This window comes from Oratosquilla oratoria, chromosome 24 (genome assembly GCF_046742065.1).
Source record: "Oratosquilla oratoria isolate Oo_2021 chromosome 24, ASM4674206v1, whole genome shotgun sequence".
Taxonomy (NCBI): Eukaryota; Metazoa; Arthropoda; class Malacostraca; order Stomatopoda; family Squillidae; genus Oratosquilla; species Oratosquilla oratoria.
The window spans coordinates 5,187,983-5,210,797 of NC_134800.1; the positions used below are offsets into that span (position 1 = coordinate 5,187,983).

At 39.2% G+C, this 22,815-nt stretch overlaps 1 protein-coding gene across 6 annotated transcripts; it reads right to left on the reverse strand.

Moving 5' to 3' along the window:
• Nucleotides 1–2,608: 2,608 nt before the first annotated feature.
• LOC143038400 (tubulin-specific chaperone C-like) lies at nt 2,609–19,358 on the reverse strand. Of its 6 annotated transcripts, XM_076207533.1 has the most exons (7): nt 19,226–19,358; nt 17,008–17,153; nt 16,805–16,849; nt 6,827–6,957; nt 6,379–6,493; nt 4,160–4,268; nt 2,609–4,056 (listed from the first exon to the last, which is right to left on the reverse strand). In XM_076207533.1, exon 7 carries the CDS (start codon nt 3,722–3,724, stop codon nt 2,699–2,701), a length of 1,026 nt encoding a protein of 341 aa, XP_076063648.1. In that variant the 5' UTR covers nt 3,725–4,056; nt 4,160–4,268; nt 6,379–6,493; nt 6,827–6,957; nt 16,805–16,849; nt 17,008–17,153; nt 19,226–19,358; the 3' UTR covers nt 2,609–2,698. The 6 variants fall into 6 exon arrangements, with proteins under 6 accessions (XP_076063648.1, XP_076063646.1, XP_076063649.1 ...); XM_076207531.1 differs by lacking the exon at nt 4,160–4,268; XM_076207534.1 differs by lacking the exons at nt 4,160–4,268; nt 6,379–6,493.
• Between the last annotated feature and the right edge of the window lie 3,457 nt (nt 19,359–22,815).

The window sequence follows — 22,815 nt, forward strand, 5'->3', positions numbered from 1 at the left end:
GTCACATAACACGAAAGATGCCAGACCAAGCCAAGCTGCCCTTGGTTATTATACGTGCCAAAACCAATTTGCTCGCCAACTATCCTTGGTTACTATACGCACCAAAACAAACTTGCCACAATAACACATCCCTGACGAAGTCCCACCTTCACCTCAAACCACTCACTCTCTCCATTTCTAATCCTAACGCAAGCTCTACTACTCTCATAAAAACTCTTGACTGCTCTTAACAGCTTTCCTCCTATCCCATATATCTGCAGTACCTCCCATAGTGCCTTCCTGTCTACCCTGTCGTAAGCCTTTTCCAGATCCATAAAAGCCCAAAAAACATCCTTACCTTTTCCTATAGCTTTCTCACATATCTGTCTTACCACAAAAATCTGATCTACACATCCCCTACCTGTCCCAAAACCACACCGTTCCTCACCAATTACTCCCTCTGTTCCTCTCCTAATCCTCTCAATCAAGACCCTCCCATAAGCCTTCCCAACTACACTCAACAAGCTGATCCCTCTGTAACTACTACACTCACACTTGTCCCCCTTTCCTTTGTAAAGCAGAACTATACAGGCACTCCTCCAGTCCTCTGGCTACCCCCTGTGTAAGGGGGAAAAAGCCTTTGGTATATGTATGTATATATGTATGCCTTGCAACACTGCCTCTGACCCAGGGCAGTGGACAGGGTGCAGGGATGACCCATCATCCAGGAGGTGCTAAGATGGGAGGGAGGGTGGAGTGTATTTAGGGATGGAATGGGTAGGAATGATTTTATGCCTTTTTCTTTTTGGCTACCTCCCATGTAAGGGGGAAAAAGCCTTGGTGTATGTATGTATGTGCATGTATTTATCAGTGTAGATGAGTGTTTTGGTGTTACATTCTGGATATAGTGTTAGGAGTTGGATGGCTTGTGAAGAGTATACATCCTACAAACTATACAAAATTAAGTAATGAGAATTTTAGGATTAATCAAAACCACCCGATAGAACATATGCATGAACTAGACTCCTACCCGTAGAACATCACATGAAAAGGATTAGTACAATTGTACGCAAAATCCATTAACCCTATTCTCCCAGCTTATTACATCATGTGCACAACCAAATGGGAAGAAAAAAAACAAACAAAAAAAAAACAATATTAAATAATACATACATACATATAACAAGGATTTTTTCCCCTTACGAGGGAGGTAGCCAAAAAGGAAAAGGCATAAAATCTTTCCCACCCATTCCATCCCTGAATGCATTCCACACCCCTCCACCCTCCCTCTTATAATATATTAAATAGGTAAAATAATTAGCAGCATACTACTCAAAAATCTACAACCTACCACCTGCTCCACAAAGACATCCATACAAAAACACATTCAGTTTACTGCTGGCTAAGCAAGTTAGGGCATCATTACTTGCGGAGAAGGTCGATGGGGTGGCGGTTCGAACCCTGCCACCAGCGAAGTTGGACCAAGGGCATAGTTCATTTTATTCTACATTACAAAGTCCTCTGTAATGGAAAGAATGAGTGAAGAAAGACTAGTAAAAGAGGTATGGAAGGCAGATGTGGAGGGAGTGAACATGAGGGGACGTCCTAGGATGAGGTGGATGGATGGGGTGAAGGGGGCTTTGGGGAAGAGGGGAATGTCTGTTGAGGAAGGAAGGGAGAGGACGGAAGACAGAGGTGAGTGGAGAATGGTTGTATATGGATGATGTTGTGACTGCATGGGGAGAAATGGGCGGGGGGGGGTAGTGTGTGTGAGTGAGTTTTGACGCAGCCCGAAGAGATTTCTCCCCGTCCTCTCCTTATATGCAAGGGGGGACGGAGAGGGGGGGTCGCCGATTAAATGAAGTGGCCTTGCTGTGGATGTGCTGTGTCCTGCGACACTGCTTCTGACCCAGGGCGGTGGGCAGGGTGCAGGAATGACCCGTCATCCAGGAGGTGCTCAGATGAGAGGAAGGGTGGGAGGGGTGTGGAGTGTATTTAGGGATGAAATGGGTGGGAGTGTTTTTATGCCTTTCCCTTTTTGGCTACCTCCCTTGGAAGGGGGAAAAAGCCTTGGTATATGTATGTATGTACAAAGTCCTCTGTGAGGGGCACCGTCCCAGCCTTCCGATAGGGGGGAGTTTATGACATTAAACCATATCATCATCATCATATCACCACTGAACTCCCAAGCCCATCACCACCATCAGGGAAAAACCGCTACCAAAAGAAGCAAAAATCACATTTGCATAACTACATTCAGGTCACCACCTTACACTAAGATGATGACAAAAAAGGAATAATAGCACTGGCCATGGAAACAAACTGTCCCTAATTCAACCATCATTCATAACACTTTGAACACCTCAATTTACACCACTCCACCATAATACAATGAGGTGACCTCTGTTATGATTGCATCTGGGGCAGCTTGCTTATGTGGCCAGGCTTTTTCTGTGTTAGCAATGTTTTAAGGCTGGACAGTGGTCAGTGCACAATCATGTTAGTAGGATTCTAACTTGTCGTGGAAGGAATTTCTCTGTTGTGCTGATGTCGGGCATCATGATGAATTACGGAGTTCCCTGCATGCAAGAAAAAATTAGGGCAATTTCTCTATTGAATAAAATGTCAATTCTTTAATTTCAGTTTTATTTTGCAGTTTTAAAGCAACTATTAATCAATTCATTTCCTATATCAACTGTATATATATAATCCTATGGACTCATTTCTTGAATTTTGGGTTCAACCAATCAAAAACTCTTTCTTTTTCTTTTAATACAGACCAATTTGGTGAAGCTTCATTTTCATTTAACCATTTGAAATCCTCAATTTTATCCCAATAATTGACAGACTGATTAAGGCCACTCAAAGCGAAGTGCTCCGACAGCAAATCATAATTAAGCGTATATGGAGCAAACCGAACCTTACTACAATTTTCTATAATGGCAGCACCTGTGACATGAAGATAAAAATTGCTGTTTTTGGTATCATGAATGCGGACTTGTTGACATGCAAGTACAAAAGTGCAGTTGTGACATTCTTTGATAAATGCTGAACGAGAGGCCGGACCCAGGATAACTGTACAGTCCACCAAGGAGGCGATCTGAAGAGAGGCTGGGTTTCCTAATGCTTCCACACGACAATCGCGTAAATTAACCAGATTCAACTGTCGGTTGTTGACCTCCTCGGCAGACTTCGTCAGGTGCTTTCCAACTTCATTATTAAATCCAAAGAATTGGCGTTCCAAAATCTTATCAAGAGCACTCTTATTGCTGTCCTTACCATCGACTTCTTCTTTTGGCAACCGTTTCTTAATTTCCGCTGCCCCTTTCTCAGTGTTTTTCTTACTACGGAACCCAAATCGTTTCTTTGGCTGAATCTCTTCCATCTTACTCTGAACAATTTTGTTGAGATCTGTCACATCCTCTTGAGCTTTTTTGATTTTGAAGGCGGCCAAAAACATGGAGGACTCGTTCAGGAACCGTTGCACTGCATGGATATCTTTTATCAGATCGTCAAAGTAATCCCGTAGATTCTGCTTTTCTATCTCGTCAATTCTTTGGATCTTTTTTTCAACATGTTCCTTCATCTCTGAAAACGCACAATGAAAATACTCTGCATTCTCGTTCTCTGCCGCACTAATGTCCCGCTGTATCTTCCGCTCTTCAGCTTTGGCGGCCAGGTCTTCTGTTCTCTGCTTCATTCGCTCTAGCAACTGCGTCTTGTGCAAGTCTGTGTTGGAATCCATGTTGCCAAACTGATAAATGAACTACAAAATCAACTGTGCAATGAAAGTGAGAATAACCTTAACCTTAAGAATATTTACAAGAATCTGTACAAATATAATCTTCTTCAGTTTAACAAGAAATAGTAAGTGAGGTGCAGTTACTCGTTGCTGGCATCTTTTGAGGCTTCCTTCATTGCTTCTGCTGCTCTCCTCTTCTTTGCTTTTTCATTTTCTTTCTTGGCCGCTTCTACTGGGTCCTGGCCCTCTGACACACTCCGCAAAACATTCATGAACATTTGATTTCGTTCCAGTGCAGCCTTGTGATAGTTCCCTTCTGCACTCTCAGGAAGTTCCTGTGAGAGGAGGGGAGGGGAGAGGAAAGAGAATAAATATCTAGTAAACTTAAATACAAGCAACTTTTAAGGTCATGCAACACTGCAAACATAAGTGAGATACCTGCAAGTGAGGGTCCAAACAAGGGAGAATTGTCTCCCTGTCGCACCTCTTCAAAACCTTTACCTCCATGGGGAGATTCTGTCCACTCTAGATCCACAATCTATATCAACTTAGGAGAAATAACACAACCTGTGACTACTGTCCTCCTCCTCGTCCTACAAGTTGGTGACAAAATCATTCCCATATTACCACTACTACTACTATTAGTACTATTACTAATTGTTGCCTTGAATTTCAATAAGCAGAAAACTCACACCCCCACAACACCTGCCTATGGTCCTCAGGCTCTCCAACGTATTTCTCTCTTTGAAGAAACTTTGTACTGTTGTCTTGTATTGTAATAGTGTGGGGCTGTTTCTATGTCACTGGCTGACGGTGGTAGGAGGAAGCAATCAGTTGCTGCTTGTCAGCTCCCCATGTGTGAAAAGACGTTAGAAAGACAGTTAAAGTTTACAGAGATCTTGGACCCAGTCTGATAATCAAGTGTAAGTCCCTCAGAGCTGCATCTCCTGATGGAGGCGAGTGGGTTTAAAGGTTTTGAAAATGGGTAGCTCTGCTGTCTTTGCAGGATCACCACAAGCAGGTACCCATCACTGGTCCCTCCACTGACAAATAACCAAAACAATTGTTGACTTTACTTTTGATACTATATATCCCTTAGCCCACCCATCAAAAGCCTAACAATGAAAATTAACGTGAAAATAAACATACTAAGATCAGTAACAAGCAGACAATCATGAAAATGGACAGACACCCAACTAAATATACAAAATAAAACATCAAAAACAATAACATAAATACATACATACATATGTATGAGAAAGCTTTAAGAAAGGATAAGGATGTTTTTTTGGGCTTTTATGTATTTGGAAAAGGCTTATGATAGGGTAGACAGGAAGATACTGGGAGGTACTGCAGATATATGGGTTAAGAGGAAAGCTGTTAAGAGCAGTCATGAGTTTTTACGATAGTAGTAGAGCCTGTGTTAGAATTAGAAATGGAGAGAGTGAGTGGTTTGAGGTAAAGGCGGGACTTCACCAGAAAAACGGATACAACAGTGGAATAAAACGCTCTGGCTACAGTCAGAATAAAGGGTTACATAATCACTCGTTACAGAAGAGATAAGTACAATGTGTTGTTATGGTTGTCATTCCCTTGACTGTTTGTCTGAGCAGTCCCATCTCCCTGAGGAACACCCCAGATAGAACCGGATTTTCCCATAACACCCTTATAGTGTATATTGTGTTGCTGGTGTGCATGATTGTGTACAATGTAGTCTTCCATAATGTGTTTAAAACAGATTGGAGCATTGAGAGGTACCTGCTTATGGTGACCCTGCATAATGGATATCAGAAACTCATCCCCTCCCCCCTCATTATCTCCATCAGGAGAGCCCTAAGAACCTGAAACTCAGTCTCCAGACTGAGCCCAAGATCTCTCCCAACTGCAGCTGTATTTCTAACACCCTTTCACACATGGAAAACGGACAACCAGCTTCTGCTTCCTTTCCTGAGACAGGATTGCTCAGCCAGACAGCCTAGGGAATGTCATCATAGCAATCATTCCTTTTATTACTTTCAGCTGGTGACAGAAATAGTCTCACACCGAGACAAGTTGCTTCTCAAAGAGATCTGTGAGAGGGCCTGAGGACCATTGCTAGCCACTGTGGGGCTGCGGGTTTTCTACAACAAAACTCGAGGCATCAATTGTTATCATAACCAAATAAGTACCAAGTAAATTAATAAAACACTTTGGCAGGAGCCAAAATAAAAGAGTAAAGTACCTCCTCATAAGGAAAGAGGTCGACAGTGTGGGCTATTCTTCATTAATCCCTTATGAACCATGGTGCTTTTAATTTCAGTGTGCTGAGTGATTTTATTCATCTATGTGATATCTATGCTAAACAGTGACACTCATTTCATTCTAATTCCATAAAACTTTATTCAGTGTCCACTTGGTACCAAAGGGATCAACTCAGTCATGAACAACAAACAAACTATAAATCTAAAACCTTAAATTATCATCTTTAGACTATCTACTTGATGACTTTTGAATGCTAGATAATTAATGCATTGGAAGATTACTAGACCCTGGAGTCAACCTAGCCATGTAAACTTCCATCACATTAGTTTTCTGAAGTCTAGATATAAAATACTACTATCACCACTTAATATGGCCAAGTGGAAAAAACACTGGGGCTGGACAATTAATTAGCCAACCTTGCGGATAGATTCAGGGTCCCTCTCAACGAGCTTCATGAGAAAATAACCACCCAAGGAGAAGCCAGCGACATAGTACAGGGACTTGAGCACATCCATGGCTCGCAACCTAAGTCTGCAATTAAGCCATGGCAAGCACATCTAGATTAAGCAGAGTAGTTTATTAATGATTGAAAGAAATACAAAAATATGCAAATTAAATTTATTTACAAAGTTGCAAGTATTGCACTGAAGCACAAACAGGCCTGAATGTGCATTCTGAATGCAACAAATAATTATAATCAAAAGTCATGAATGCTTTCAAACACACTGTCCAGCCCCTTCATTTTGCAATAGCTTTGGTGCTGTGCAAAAAGCACAAAGTAATCAAAAGAATAGTTGGTGTGGCTGTGAGGAAATACAAATACAGTCGATGACTAACACTGCTATATAGATGTGATGTACTTACCTAAATTATGAGTATCTGTCCTACTTAGTCTTCCTTGCCACTGCAGCAGGGATACAAATTTGACCACACTGCTTCGTCCAGCTGACGAGTGTGGTCGTTGCGGTTGAAAAACTCCCCAGTTGTGTAAAAAGCTGCAGAGAGTTTGTTCAGTTTTATAAATTATTTTAGTATTAATAAATTCCATTTGTTTTAATTAGTAAGGTGCTTAAGAATATAATTTCTAATGATGACCAGTCCTCTTCATCAATGAGTTACAATATAGGAGCAACAAATGAATCCAATCACCCCTATGTTTTTCTGCCCCAGGTCCTCCACTTCTGATACAAATATGCCTGATAGGCATGAAGTGAGTGTGTCCTATGCTTTGGCTTGGCAAAATCCCTTAGAGCAGTGGTTCTCAATCTTTTCCACCTATCGGAACCCTTTCACATTTGTTGGTACTCGGCGGAACCCCAACGACCCTTCGGCGGAACCCCCAACAACCCTCTCACCAAATAAAGATGGACCCACCCCCATATAGATGGAACTCTCCCCAACACACACACACACACACACAAACACAAAATGGAAAATAAAAAAGAAGGAAGAATCAATGAACCAATGAAAAGAGGACTAGACGAATCCAGGAATGAGTCCCCGTTGGGGGTAATACGCAGGGAAAAAACATGACTGAATGACACTCCCAAAGCAACCAGCAGGTACATAAATGATGAATATTTCTCGGGATTTAGGAGGCAAGGGGAAACATTGGAGAAAACCTTGGACACTGAGAGAGATTTCAGGATTAGCAGAGCAATACGAAACAGAGAACGATTTAAGATTAGACTACAAAGCTTTGCAACTAGAAGTAACCAGCCTACGAACAACGAATGAGGTAATACTAAGGGAATTAAACAAACTAAAAGGTGAACTACGTGTGATAAAAAGAGAAAATGAAAGAAAGGAAAACAAAGTTAAGACTGCAAATGATGAACTGAAAAAAGAGGTAAAAGAACAATTGAAAGCAGTACCGGAAAAAATGGAAGAATCAAAGACTGACTTAAATGAAATAAAAAACCAGTGGGAAAAGGAATGCCAAAGTAAAAAACTACCATTCACAGAAATAGTATAGCAGCAGGTAGAAGAGAATGAAAGGAAACAGTGATCAAGGTGATTAAAGAGAAGGAAAATTGGGTGAGAGACACAGTAGACAAAAAGAAATGTATTGTGGTTTATGGTATAAATGAAAAACACAATGTACACAAATACCACAGGGAAAAGGAAGAGAAAGAAATTGCGAAGGAGATTCTAAAAGTGGTCCAAAAAGGATAAAGTTTAGATACAGAAATTGACAATGTACACAGAATGGGTACATACTCAAAAGAAAAGAATCACAGACCAATGAAAATCAAACTAAGAACACAAATGATGGCAGAAGTACAATACTATCAAAAGTGGCAAAATTAGCACAGTGAAAATACAAAAATATTTGGATAAAAAAAGGAAATGAATCCTGAGGAATTGGAGAAAGATAGGGAACTGAGAAGTGAGGCTAAGGAAAAAAATGAGAAAAGAAAGGAGACAAAAAAAAAAAAGTTTTTTTTTGGAGAGTGCTAGATCTGAGACTGAGAAAATAGTACATCAGAAAAATGGAAACTTAAAACAAAAAAGAGAAGAGAAAAAAATAATCAAAAATGGCATATACAAATATAGACAGTATGATATCAAGATTAAATGAATTGAATGACTAGAGAAACCTGACATAATGGGAATTGCAGAGACAAAACTGAAAGGTCCAATACAATCAAGTATGGTGGGACAAGGAATATACAACATTTGGTAAAATAATAGGACAGACAAAAAGGGGGGAGGAGTCATGATATTGACTAGAAAGAACCTAAATGTAATAAAGGCAACAGAAGGAAAAGATAATGTGGAATTAATCACAGTTAAGGTCAAAAACAGCAGTATGAAAAGTAGAAGGTTTATAGTAGTTTATGTGCCACCAAAAACTAAGACCTGGACTGACAGTGAACACTCAAAATTACCAGAAGATACAAAGAATGAATTAACCGAGACACTGAAATAAGGAGAAAATATAGTAATTATGGGTGACTTTAACGCAAAGGAAATAAATTGGGAAGAATTGACTATGGGAGGTGGAGACAAAGTCTGGGAAAATGTCCTACTGAATATGACCATAGATTACACATTGATGCAATGGGTTAAAGAAAATACTAGAGTTTGACAAAACTAAGACCCATCAAGACTAGATTTGATATTCACCTCTGAACCAGAAATAAAGGAAGAAATAAATTACAAAACACCTATTGGGAAGAGTGACCACATACTATCAGAGATCGAACTTAGGGAACAAAATGTGGTAAGAAGGAATGAGAAACATAGAGAAGGAAGACTGATGTACAACAAAACTGATTTTGTAAAACTTAGAAAAAAAATTCCAAAATGCCTGTTGGGAAAAGTTTGCAAATGATGAAACAAGACTGAAGAGAAATGGACAATTTTCAAAGAAATATATAAAGAGGGAACAGGCAAATATGTGCCTAAGCAGAAACAGAAAAGGGAATACATAAAGTGCTGGTATAATAAAAAGTGTAGCGATGCTAAAAACAGAAGAGACAAAGCTTGGAAAAGGGACAAAAAAGAGACTAAATGGCAAACATACATTAAACTGAGAAATGAATACATAAGAAGAGAGGAAAAAAGAAACTACGAAAAAGACATAATAGCAAAATGCAAAGATCAACCTAAACTGTTCTACAGATACGTAAACGACAAACTAAAAGACAAACACGAAATAATAAGACTGTGTGAAGGAAATCAAGAATACACATATGTAGAAATGGCAGAAGTGATGACCAGACGCTTTAAGTCTGTTTTTACAATTGAAAGCTCATAATTGAGGGATGAGTCACCAGGAAGGATCCCCCTAAAATGGAAGAAATAATGGTGACACAGAAAGAAATAAGAGACCAAATAAAGAAACTTGATGTCAGAAAGTCACATGGGCCAGAAGGAATAGCGAACTGGATATTAAAAGAATGCATACACAAACTCACAGACAAAATACACAAGATAATTGACTTCTCATTCAAAGAAGGAAAAGTACCACAAGACTGGAAGAATACTAATATTGTACCAATATAGAACATACATACATATACCAAGGTTTTTTTCCCCCTTACAAGGGAGGTAGCCAAAAAGGGAAAGGCATAAAATCATTCCCACCCATTCCATCCCTAAATACACTCCACTCCCCTCCACCCTCCCTCCCATCATAGCACCTCCTGGATGACGGGTCATCCCTGCACCTTGTCCACTGCCCTGGGTCAGAAGCAGTGTCGCAAGTCACAGCACATCCACAGCAAGGCTGCTTCATTAAATCGGCGAAGACATAAAGGAGAAGACAGGGAGAAATCCCTTCGGGCTGGGTCAAATTTTGCTCACACATACTACCTCACCCCCCATCCCCCCACCCATTCCACCTCATGTATCACAGCATCATCCATATACAGTAAACTCGCGCTTATCCGAACGCATTTTAACCGAATAATCGCACTAACCGAACATTTTCTCAATACGGTAGTCATCGCTTTAACCGAACGTATTTGGATCTCAACCGAACATTCAAACACCCTGCCTCCTCTTCCGCCACCCGCAAGCTTCACCAAGTGCTCACACGGTGGCACCACACTCCATGTTTACACCTGATCGGCTGTTTGGCGGTACATACATTCGTGAGCCCTCTCGGTGACGATACAGTATCATAAGCTCTCCTTAAACATTTTCTCTTTATACTCTATAGAATATGTTTATGAACTATTATAAGCATTTCCATGTGTATGTTAAGTTTACAGGTATGAATATTGCAGCTGACATTACCGCATAAAACTCTACGGGAACGAAACATACAAAGTTGGATTAACCGAACATTTCGGTTAATCAGACATTTCTAATCCCCCTTGGAGTTCAGATAAGTGGAAGTTTACTGTACAACCATTCTCCATTCACCTGTCTTCTGTCCTCTCCCGACCTTCCTCAACAGACATTCCCCTCTTCCCCTTCACCCCATCCATCCATCTTATCCTAGGACGTCCCCTCATATTCACTCCCTCCACATCTGCCTTCCATACCTCTTTTACCAGTCTTTCTTCACTCATTCTTTCCATGTGTCCAAACCATCCTAATACTCCTTCATCAACCCTACCTCCCAACTCCCTTTCCACCTGTTCTCCTCCTCACCTCCTCATTTCTCACTCTATCTAGCCTAGTATCCCCCATCATATTTCTCAGACACCTCATCTCAAACACATTCAAGCTCCTTCTCTCTTATGTTCCATGTTTCTGCTCCATACAGTGCTGTTGGTACAATCACTCCTTCATACAGTCTCCTCTTAGCATCCATTCCCAAATGTCTATTCCTCATTACACTCTTTAATCCACCAAGGCATTTACTCGCTTCTCTCAATCTACAATATAGAAGGGAGGAAATAAAGAAAATCCAACAAATTATAAACAAGTATCCCTTACAAGCACAATTGCAAAAACATGCTGAAGTTATTAAAAACAAATGGACTAAACACTTGGAAAAGAACAAAATATTAAACCCAAACCAATTTTGATTTTGAAGTGGAAGATCATGTACTACAAATTTAATATGCTTTTACTCAAGATTGCTACACATAACACAAGAAAGAGATGGATGGGCAGATTGTGCCTTCCTGGACCTACAAAAGGCTTTCAACAAAGTACCACACAAAAAACTACAAAGAAAAATTGAACTAATAGGTGGAATACAAGGAAAATTATTGGAATGGATGGGAGACTTCTTGAAAGGAAGAAAAATGAAAGTGATACTTAGAGAAAAGAACTCAAAATGGGTAGACATGATAAGTGGAGTGCCCCAAGGCTCTGTATTTGCTCCGATAATGTTTGCTATTTATATAAATGACATGGATGAAGGAATTAAATTCTACATAAATTTCTTTGCAGATGATGCAAAACTATTGAAGAGAGTAACGAAGACTGTAAATCTTTTCAGGGAGATCTAGACAAAGTCTGGAACTGGATTTAAAAGAATGAAGTGAATTTCAACATTAAAAAATGTAGTATAATGGAATTTGGAAAAAAGCAAAAATAGAATATCTGGTAAATATAAAATTGGAACAAAAGAAGTTACAAAAGTAAATTCAGAAAGAGACCTAGGAGTGATCATTTCAAGTGAAATGGCACCAGACAAACATGTAAACAATAGTTGGAGAAATCTACAACAATAAGATCAATGAAAGTGGCCTCTGACTACATGGACGAGGAGATGGTGAAGAAAATCCTAGTTACACTGATAACACCAAAATTAGAGTATGCAGCTGCACTATGGACACCCAGTACAAAAAAAAACATAAAGAAACTAGAAAGAATTCAAAGAGCACTAACAAAGATGGCACCAACACTCAGTATGCTGACATATGAACAAAGATTGGACAAACTAAAATTATTAACTCTGAAGCAAAGAAGAGAAAGAGGCGATTTGATATCCATATATAGAATTATGAAAGGGATGGAAATCCTTGACAGGGATGATCTACTTAAATGGGACAATAGAAATACAAGGGGACACAAGAAACTTAAGGACAGTTACAGAAGAGATCTGAAAAAGAATAGCTTTCCACATAGAGTGATAGATACATGGAATAAATTGAAAGAGAAAACAGTGAGTGCTAAAACTATACACAACTTTAAGAAAGAACTGGATGCGGAAAGATACAACTGCGGGTCCCTACAAGCATAGCTCTTCTCCCGCAAAATACAACTAGGTAAATACACACAGGACAATATAAAATTGAAACCAAGGAGGTAAAGAAAGAGAGATCCGAAAAAGATTTGGTTGTAATTATCTCAAACTTGTCCTATGATAAACTGATCAACAAAATTGTCGGAGAATCCTACAACTTGCTAAGGTCAATAAAAGTGGCATTTACATATTTGGACAAAGAAATTATTTAAATTTATTGGTCACACTGATAAGGCCTAGACTAGAATATGCGGTGACATTGTGGTCACCCAGTACCAAAAAAGAATATAAAGAAAATAGAAAGAATCCAGAGAGCAGCCACACAAATGGCACCTGCACTTGCAAACTTGTCATATAAGGAGAGATTGGCTAAACTGGAGTTACCAGTTCTGGAGCAAAGAAGAGAGGTGACCTACTGACCATCTACAGAATCATGAAGGGCACAGAAATACTCGATAGAGAGGACTTGTTAAACTGGGACAAGAGAAACACATGAGGATATGGAAAGAAAATAAAAAAAACATAGATACAGAAGAGATCTGAAGAAAAACAGTTTTCCACATAGAGTGGTGGACACTTGGAACAAACTGGATAATGAAATAGTATGCGCAAAAACCATTCATGAGTTTAAGAGCAAACTAGACACTGCGAGATACAAAGGCGGGACACCACGAGCGTAGCTCCCCTTCCCACAAAATACAACTAGGTAAATACACACACACAAGACTAAATAAAAGTGCAAAGTTTAGTACAGTACTCAGCATCACAATTCTGATCTATTCTAACAGATTTTTTTGACAGACTTAAAAAGATTTAAGACTAACTGTCACCAACACCCAAAGTATATAGTCATACACAGTCACTCTCTGTCTCTCTCCTAAAATGCAAAAGATTTCATCACTTTCATACTCTATCTTATTCATTCCTGTTCAAATAAATGAATAATTATAATTTTTTGCCACAGAACCCACTTTGAGAACCACTACCTTAGAGTAATACATGCACACACACATACACACACACTTCCCATTTCTGACTCCAGTATGGAACTGGAGTCAGAAATACGAAGTGGACTTTAATACTAAGATGTGTGGCATAATGGAGTTTGGAAAAAGCAAAAACAGAATATCAGGAAAATATACAATTGGAACCAAGGAGGTAAAGAAGGCAGGATCTGAAAAAGATTTGGGGGTAATTATCACAAACGACTTGTCCTATGATAAACAGATTAACAAAATTGTCTGGGAGGTTTACAACTTGCTAAGATCAATAAGTCATATTTGCATACTTGGACAAAGACATGATAAAAAAAATATTGGTTACAATGATAAGGCCTAGACTAGAATATGCGGCAACATTGTGGTCACCCAGTACCAAAAAGAATATAAAGAAAATAGAAAGAATCCAGAGAGCAGCAACAAAAATGGCACCTGCACTTGCAAACCTATCATATGAGGAGAGATTGGCTAAATTGGAGTTACCGACACTGGAGCAAAGAAGAGAGGTGACCTACTGACCATCTACAGAATCATGAAAGGCACAGAGATACTCGATAGAGAAGACTTACTAAACTGGGACAAGAGAAACACAAGAGGATATGGAAAGAAAATAAAAAAAACATAGCTACAGAAGAGAACTGAAGAAAAACAGTTTTCCACATAGAGTAGTGGACACTTAGAACAAACTGGATAATGAAATAGTATGTGCAAAAACCATTCATGAGTTTAAAAGCAAACTAGACACTGCGAGATACAAAGGCAGGACACCACGACCATAGCTCCCCTTCCTGCAAAATACAACTAGGTAAATACACACACACATGAATTGCTCCTATTGTGGTACCACAGTAGACTGCTTGCTTAACAGTCCAAAGTACGAGTCTCTACCCAATGGTGAAAAGCATTATAACACTGGAAGCTGGCACTCTAGGTCTGGTGGGCAAAGAGTTAGGTGTAAGTGTGTATGAATGGACATAAATTCACTAGAATCAGTACAGAGAAGAATGACCAAAATGACACATGGACTCGGAAATTTGCCTTATGAAAAAAGGCTTAGGCACCTAAACTTACACTCTCTGGAAAGACGCAGAGTGCAGGGTGATCTAATAGAAGTGTTCAAATGGATCAAAGGCTATAACAAGGGTGATGCAAACAAGGTCATCATAATAAAACAACAGGCAGGACTTGCAGTAATGGGTATAAACTGGACAAATTTAGATTTAAGAAGGAATTAGGCAAGAATTAGTTTACTAATAGGGTGGTCGATGAATGGAACAAACTTAGTAACCATGTAGTAAGCGCTGAAACTATCAGTTGTTTTAAAAAACGATGACAACTTTATGGATGGGGATGACAGGTGGTGATGGATACAGAGCTGCCTAGTGTAGGCCTTGTGGTCTCTTGCAGTCTCATTTGTTCTTATGTGCTTACGTGTAAGGTCACAGCATTATCTGTAGATTGGACTACATATGAGCCTTGAGCTCTCATCTGGGAAGGTAATAGCTGTCAATCACCAGTCCAGCATGTGATGCAAGACCACAATGAATGAATCACAATCACACACACTAATGCATATACCAAAAGACCTTTTCCCCTTTATAAGGGGAGAAGCCTAATCAAAGCATACACCCACCTTCCATCCATCCCACACATGAACAAACGTAAATGTCCATAATTATTAGATAATCCAGGCCACAGCCACGCCACCTACCACCCGCAACATGCAAAGTTATTTCAGTGGTAAAATAGTAGACAGCAAGAAGTGTCAAATTTCATTAACTTTTTCCCTTGCATGCAATAATTCCAGCTAATAGAACATACTGGATGACAGAAATCTGGATATGAGGCTTTCTATTGTAGAAGCTTTGTCATTCACAATAACAAACTTTCTACAACTGCTAATCAAACTTAAGATGCTATTTTTTATTCTAGATGATACAAGTTCAATTGATACATACATACACATACCAAGGCTTTTTCCCCATAACAAGGGAGATAGCCAAAAAGAATAAGGCATAAAACCATTCCCACCCATTCCATCCCAAAATACACTCCACCCTCCCTCATATCTTAGCACCTCCTGGATGACGAGTCATCCCTGCACCTTGTCCACCGCCCTGAGTCAGAGGCAGTGTCGCAAGACACAGCACATCCACAGCAAGGCCGCTTCATTAAATCGGCGATCCCCCCCCCCTCTCCATCCCCCCATACAGAAAAAGAGAAGACAGGGAGAAATCCCTTTGGGCTGCATCAAATTTTTCTCACACATACTACCTCACCCTCCATCCCCTCAACCATTCCACCTTATGTATCACAGCATCATCCATATACAACCATTCTCCATTCACCCCTGTCTTCTGTCCTCTCCTGTCCTTCCTCAACAGACATTCTCCTCTTCCCCAAAGCCCTCTTCACCCCATCCATCCACCTCATCCTAGGACGCCCCCTCATGTTCACTCCCTCCACATCTGCCTTCCATACCTCTTTTACTAGTCTTTCTTCACTCATTCTTTCCATGTGTCCAATCCATCCTAATACTCTTTCATCAACCCTACCTCCCAACTCCCTTTCCACCCCTGTTCTCCTCCTCACCTCCTCATTTCTCACTCTATCTAGCCTAGTAACCCCTATCATACTTCTCAGACATTTCATCTCAAACACATTCCAACTCCTCTCTTCCTCTCTTATGTTCCATGTTTCTGCCCCATACAGTGCTGTAGGCACAATCACTCCTTCATACAGTCTCCTCTTTAGCATCCATTCCCAAATGTCTAATCTTCATCACACTTTCCAATCCACCAAGGCACCCACTCTCCTCTCTCAATCAACATTCCACCTCCACCTCCACTCCACCCTTTCCTGCCACATTTGCACCCAAGTATCTGAAACTATCCACCTCCTCCAGTCGCTCTCCCCTATGTTCACTTCCAGCCCGCTGCCACTTTCACCCCTCGCACATCTCATCACCTTACTTTTACCCACATTTATCTTCAATTTTCTTCTTTCACACACTCTCCCAAACTCTGTCACCAACTTCCTCAAATTCAATTGATAGCCTCTCATAAAGAAAAGTATCAAGCTTTTTTTCATACTCTAGATATACCAAATCTAATATTCCCAAAAAAGCAAAAATAACAAGAAAAACTAATGCTACAAGAGAAGCAAATAAGGATTATGAGATTTACTTACACTCTAGAATATATGGAAACTTCGTGTGCATAAGATACCTAAAATCTGTAAAGAAGAATTTCAGTGATATGAATAACATTTGCAGTTTCTTTTATTCAAAAAGAACTATATTCCATATTAGCCTTTTATATAAAATGGTACTAGTTGTAATAGTAGTAGTAGTACAAAATGTTGACTTTGAGCAATTTTTTCCTTGTACCTACCCCTGTCAGTATTCATACGACGATAGACATAATAACATCCAGCAAATGCACCAACTTCTGCTGCAACCACTAGTGCAACTCCTTTACCAAATAGACTTTTCCATTGTGACTTTGGCACCTTCCGCATTATCTGTCACACAGTGAACCTGTGGAGAAACTTTAAGCTTACCCAATTTTTTTAATGCTTTCCCTAGATTTACTTTTTGTAAATAAATCATACTAAAAAAAATATATACCATCAGGAACTAACAATTCTATTGATTTTTAAATAAGTTCAGCACATCACTCATCTGAAGACACCATGTTTTTTGTAATAATTTTTACCAAATTGCTTTGCTTTTATTTTCCATTCTGATTTTATCGTTTTAAGGTCAAAGCACTGTCAAACATGCATTAATTTTCCATACGTAGAATTTCTTTTTTCCATGACCAAGAAGCTCACAATTAATGAAATGAGTATCTAATTTTTAAAAATTAATCAGAATTAAGTTGCTGGATTTTTCAACATTTTCGTAATGTACAGTAGATGTGTTTATGCTTAGTTGACCTGATATGATTGTAAAAATCCTTTTGTTTTAATGCTGTTAGGTTATATTCACAATATGCAGTGATTATGTCACAGTACATTTATGTTTGTTTACATTTTGATTCCTATTTATAAATCATGTTATTTCATTTAGGTTGCTATAAATCTAACAACCAAATTCTATAAGATCAACCATAAGTTTTTAGACGTGCATAGCTGTGATATAACAATAGAAAATTAAATAATAATTTTGTAAATTATAATACATCAACATAATACACATTATTCTTGGTGGAAATCAGTAACAAAAAAAGTTGCTAAAAGCTATACACAAACAACCAAAGCAGCTTCAGCTGCTTGTGACGCCATCTTTGTTTTGGCAGATAGAGGTCAAAGAAATTAAAGTATGTTAAATTCATCTATTTTAACCTAATCTAAGCTAGCTACCTACCTAACCTGCATTTAGTAATGTGGTACCTATAATTCTAGAGGTCATTAGGATTGTTGTCATCATCTTCAACCTCCAAATTTATCAAAACAAAGATGGCATCTAAAGGAATCAACATGACTACGTTCATTTGTGCATAGCTTTTAGCAATGTCTTATGTTATTGATTTGTCAAGAAAAATATTTATTACATTGATGTACCATATTTACAAAATTAATATTTTTCTAATGGTAAATCGCATTGATATGCACTTTAAAAAATACAAACTTTTAAGCTACTGGATGCTACTAAACACTACTGGACATTGTTAATTAGGACCTGTCATCAAGTGGCATCCCCATTTAAAGACAACACTTAGCAGTCAAGTTAGAACAAAAGTATCATTGATAGATTAAAGCTTACTAGTACATCATATACTAACAAACCTTATTATCATATTTATTTGCTACAGGACACTGTTTAGTCCAACCCTCATGCCTTGCTACAAGAAATAGATGACAGCTCCCACACCATCCTATAACAACACATTGCCCCACTACAACAAGCTCGTACATCATATGCCACTTCATTGGAGGCAACACAGCCAGGGAAGAAACATCGGCAGTTCGTATAGCTGAAGCGTATTCACTGGTATCTTCATAAAGTATTGTCAGGTTATGTGGATTTTGTCAATTAAGCCATTTGAAGTGAGGAAATAATGGTGATTCTATCATTTCAATTTAGTTACCATAATCTTTTATAAGCAACAAACAAATCAATATTTACATAAATATATAAATATTAAAATTCTTGCATAAGAAAGTTAAACAATTGTGGACCATGTTATGCTCCAGTTCAGGAAAAACTGAAAAACTACATGGTACTAGCCATAATAATAATTACATACTTAAAAGTATGTAACACTATGCTAATTTATCAAATTCCAGTAAAAACTGGATGATCATGATCACGCTAAAGCATAAGGATTGGAATGCAGGAGAAAAAAAAAACATGACTAACTACCAATGACTACTTCACAAAAAAATATGAGTTTTAAATTGCAACTTCTAAACAAAAAAATTACATATTCTTCTTGTTAAATCCTCAACATCTATATAGGGCAAGGTATCACCACCCTTTTACCTTTAAGTTTATATGTAACATGTAAGGTTGAATCACATTCCATTTGTACCTTCATTATCTAACAATCAATATAACAGTGCAAATCTAACGTTCGGTGTTATTACGCAAATTTGATAGTTTACCTTTTTATGTCCTGATTTCATGAATTCTGTAACATTCCTTTGCTGGCACCAACTGCGCTCTAACGCTCCAGCTCACATTGGTTGTCATGTAAACAAGTTTCGACTATCGGCCAACCTTCCAGAAAATTCCACGAAACTAAATAAACATGACATTCTTTTTAGAAAAATATATATAAAGGTTTATTTGATTATTTTCACTTGTTTCCACATTAGTCGAAATAAAAGGGGACCCACCCCATCTTTTCCTTTTTCTCTAATTGTCGCCAGACGATTTCATTTGGGAGGAAAATCGTGAACCATCTATCATACTCAATTTACCTGTTTTGAGTAGTGTCGTCTTTTACTTTTATTTTTGCTACCACTACCCACTTTCATTCAACTGAAGGGAATCTCATTTATACAATAATACAGGTCTACTCAAACTTGATGAAAGCCCGTAGGCCAGACTTTTTTATTCATTGGGTTACGAGCACCATGGATCCTTCTCCTTAGGTCGGAGGGCGAAAAAAAAAAGTCTAAAGTTTTTAGGTGGCCATGTTGTCAGGCCGAAGGAATAAAATAGTTTTGTTTCATTTATACTTTCTCAGAATTATGAAAGGGATGGAAGTTCTCGATAGAGATGACCTATTAAAATGGGACAAGAGAAAAACAAGAGGACACGAAAAGAAACTAAAGAAAGACAGTTACAGAAGAGACCTGGAAAAGAATAGTTTCCCATACAGAGTGATCGATGTCTGGAACAAACCGAACAGTGAATGCCAGAACTATACACGATTTCAAGAATAGACTGGACGTGGAGAGATACGAAAACGGGTCACAACGAGCATAGCTCCCGTCCCGTAAAATACAACTAGATAAATACTGGCCAGGGTGATGAGCACACAAGCTACAGTATGTTTTGTACAAACAGTAGATCCAGTAAGCAGTGCGGCGGAAATAAAACAAGGATGCATTTCACCTGTTTTTTTTCGGGTTTTCCAAAGACCGCGGGCCCGCAACACAATTATTCAATCATCTGGTCTTAAACGACTACAGCACTTGATTTTTTCAGCCACTTGCATTTCATTTAGCTTAATTCAGGTATGGTATCGACATGTATGAACCAAACATGTATTGGAAAATTTGTCGCATTTGGGCGACCACCACCAGCCACCTAGCGGTGACAGTCACAGGCAACGACAGCAAGGGCGGCGACCTGTATTCTTTAAACATACAAATCAATAGGAGAACAGTGCTTTTCTGTGGTCCTTGTAATTATTGGTAAAATTAGATAAACAAATAAAAAACAAATCATTGCAAAAATATTTTCTCAGAAGGTGCATTGCTTTATATTAGAATACCAACAGTTCACAATTGCTTCTATCCTTATGGGCATTATCATGCCAGTGCTGATAAACAGTTTTGGTTCATGTTAGCAAATTATCTAACATGGTGTGACTATAAAAGGGGGTATAGTACTCCTAAGCCATAGGAATGTTGATGGGTCAATCTGTTGCCCCTGGTCTCACTAACCTGCTTGCAGAAGACCCACAGTCTAAAGGAAACTGGCAACTCCTCTGGGCAGGTCCACAAGGAAGACATATTTTGTTGTTTTCTTGGGATTGTTAATATGGGGGTATTCTGTGTCTTCAATGCATCTAGAATAGTTTGAATCTGTGGCCAGGCTTATTCAGTGTTGGTACTGTTTCAGTGTGCTGGTGTGGTTCTTATTCAATGTGGGAGGGATTTTCTGTGAAGCTCATATCTGGTGGATGTTGGTGGAGTATTGGGGTTTATGATCTACCTTAGAGGGGGGGGGGCTTGTTTTGTGATCTGTGAATGTTTTTGTGTTGATGTTTTGTGTGGTGCAGGTGCTGCAACACCCAGCTGTCAAACAGCTGCACTAAGTGTCAAGACAGCTAAGAGATGGAGGCACTACCCTGAGAAGATGGAATACAATTATCCAAGCTCTGCTGGGGACACCAAATGGACACAACCCCACCATCCCCAGAAGACATGGACTGAGAGGCCAGCACCTGGTCTCTGGATTGGGTCAGAGTTCCTGTTAACAAGTCACACCAGATAGTGTGCATGATACGGAATTACCATAGTTAGAAAGAAGACCCATCTCTTGTGGAGAAGTCAAGAGAAAAGAGGGGTACTAGTGTTGACCCTCCTACTGTGAGGTACGAGTTAGGTACCTAACTGTAACATACAGGAAAGAAGCCGTTACTGTGGGATCCTGTATCTTACTCTTGTTGTGCATCAGGCAGCTGATGCTGTCCATGAGAATTTGACTCGTACTAAAGAGGTTAAAGCCTATCTAAGGTGATGCTGCCACAGAGGACACACAATCTACAAGCATTACCACAACACTTGCAACAACACCATGCACCAACCTCTTGCACTAAGTCCACATCACATTCCCAATCTCCACCTGGTGGTGTAGTCCAATTTCATATAAAGAGGTCTGTACTTTGGTACCTGCCCTTCCACACCTAGCCAGCAACATCAAAACCAACTTAGGTTCCAACACATGTCCAATATGCACAAAACCCACAAATGACACACACACATATCAATCCAATGCCACACATGTAACTCCTGGGTCCATCTTACATACACCATACTTAGAGACAACCAACCAATCACTCAATCAATCAATCCATTGCCCTTTGTCTCTCTTCCAGAAGACCCCCAGCCCCCAGGAAACTGGCAACAGCCCCCAAGAGTGACCTCAAGTCACAGGCATAAATCAGGACACAAGGAATTAGATTTGCAGCCAATACACATCTATACCTACATCCCAAAACACCCCAACATAAATTAAGTATACAAAGACACCATGCACAAAACAGAGCATTAAGAATTATTGCTGGATGTACTAAAACCATCCAAAGTACTTACATACAACAACTAAAATCCTCCCCATTGAACAGCACATGAAAATGATAGCCACACAGATCTATGCAAGAACTCTCAATATTATCATATAACACAAGCACAACCAACAATACAACAAAAATACATCATGGGCACAATACTACTCAAACATCTACAACTTAGCACATACAGCTCACAACACATCCATACAAAATTGTATACACAGATAAAAAACAACTCCAAAATTCATACTTCACCTAACTTCCCCCAGACATCAACCCAACAGTCCTTTCCCAAAAGCAAGAACTACACTGGCATGGTTGCATTCAGCTCTAAAACGGATTCAACAAAGAATAGGTCTGGTCACAGGTGATGCAGAGAACTGGGTTGGAGAGAGCCCAAAGGGTTTTTCCACAGGTTATACAGATGAATGGATGAGGAGGTAGAGTGGCTGTATTGTGAAGTAGTCAGGTGTAATCTAGCTCAAGTTGTTGTGTTCAACAATGGAGGAGTTATGTCTTGCTGCATTGTTTGATCCATGCAGTGTGGCAGGGTAACAGAGTGACTATTTATCCCTGAGGCGCTAATATGAGAAGGATGGATGAAATTGTTTTGGTATGACTCAGCCAGCCCCCTTGTACATACATATACCAAGGCCTTTCTCAACCCTCACAAGGGAGGTAGCTGAATTCAAAAGGAATAACTCCACTCCCATTCACCACCCTTCC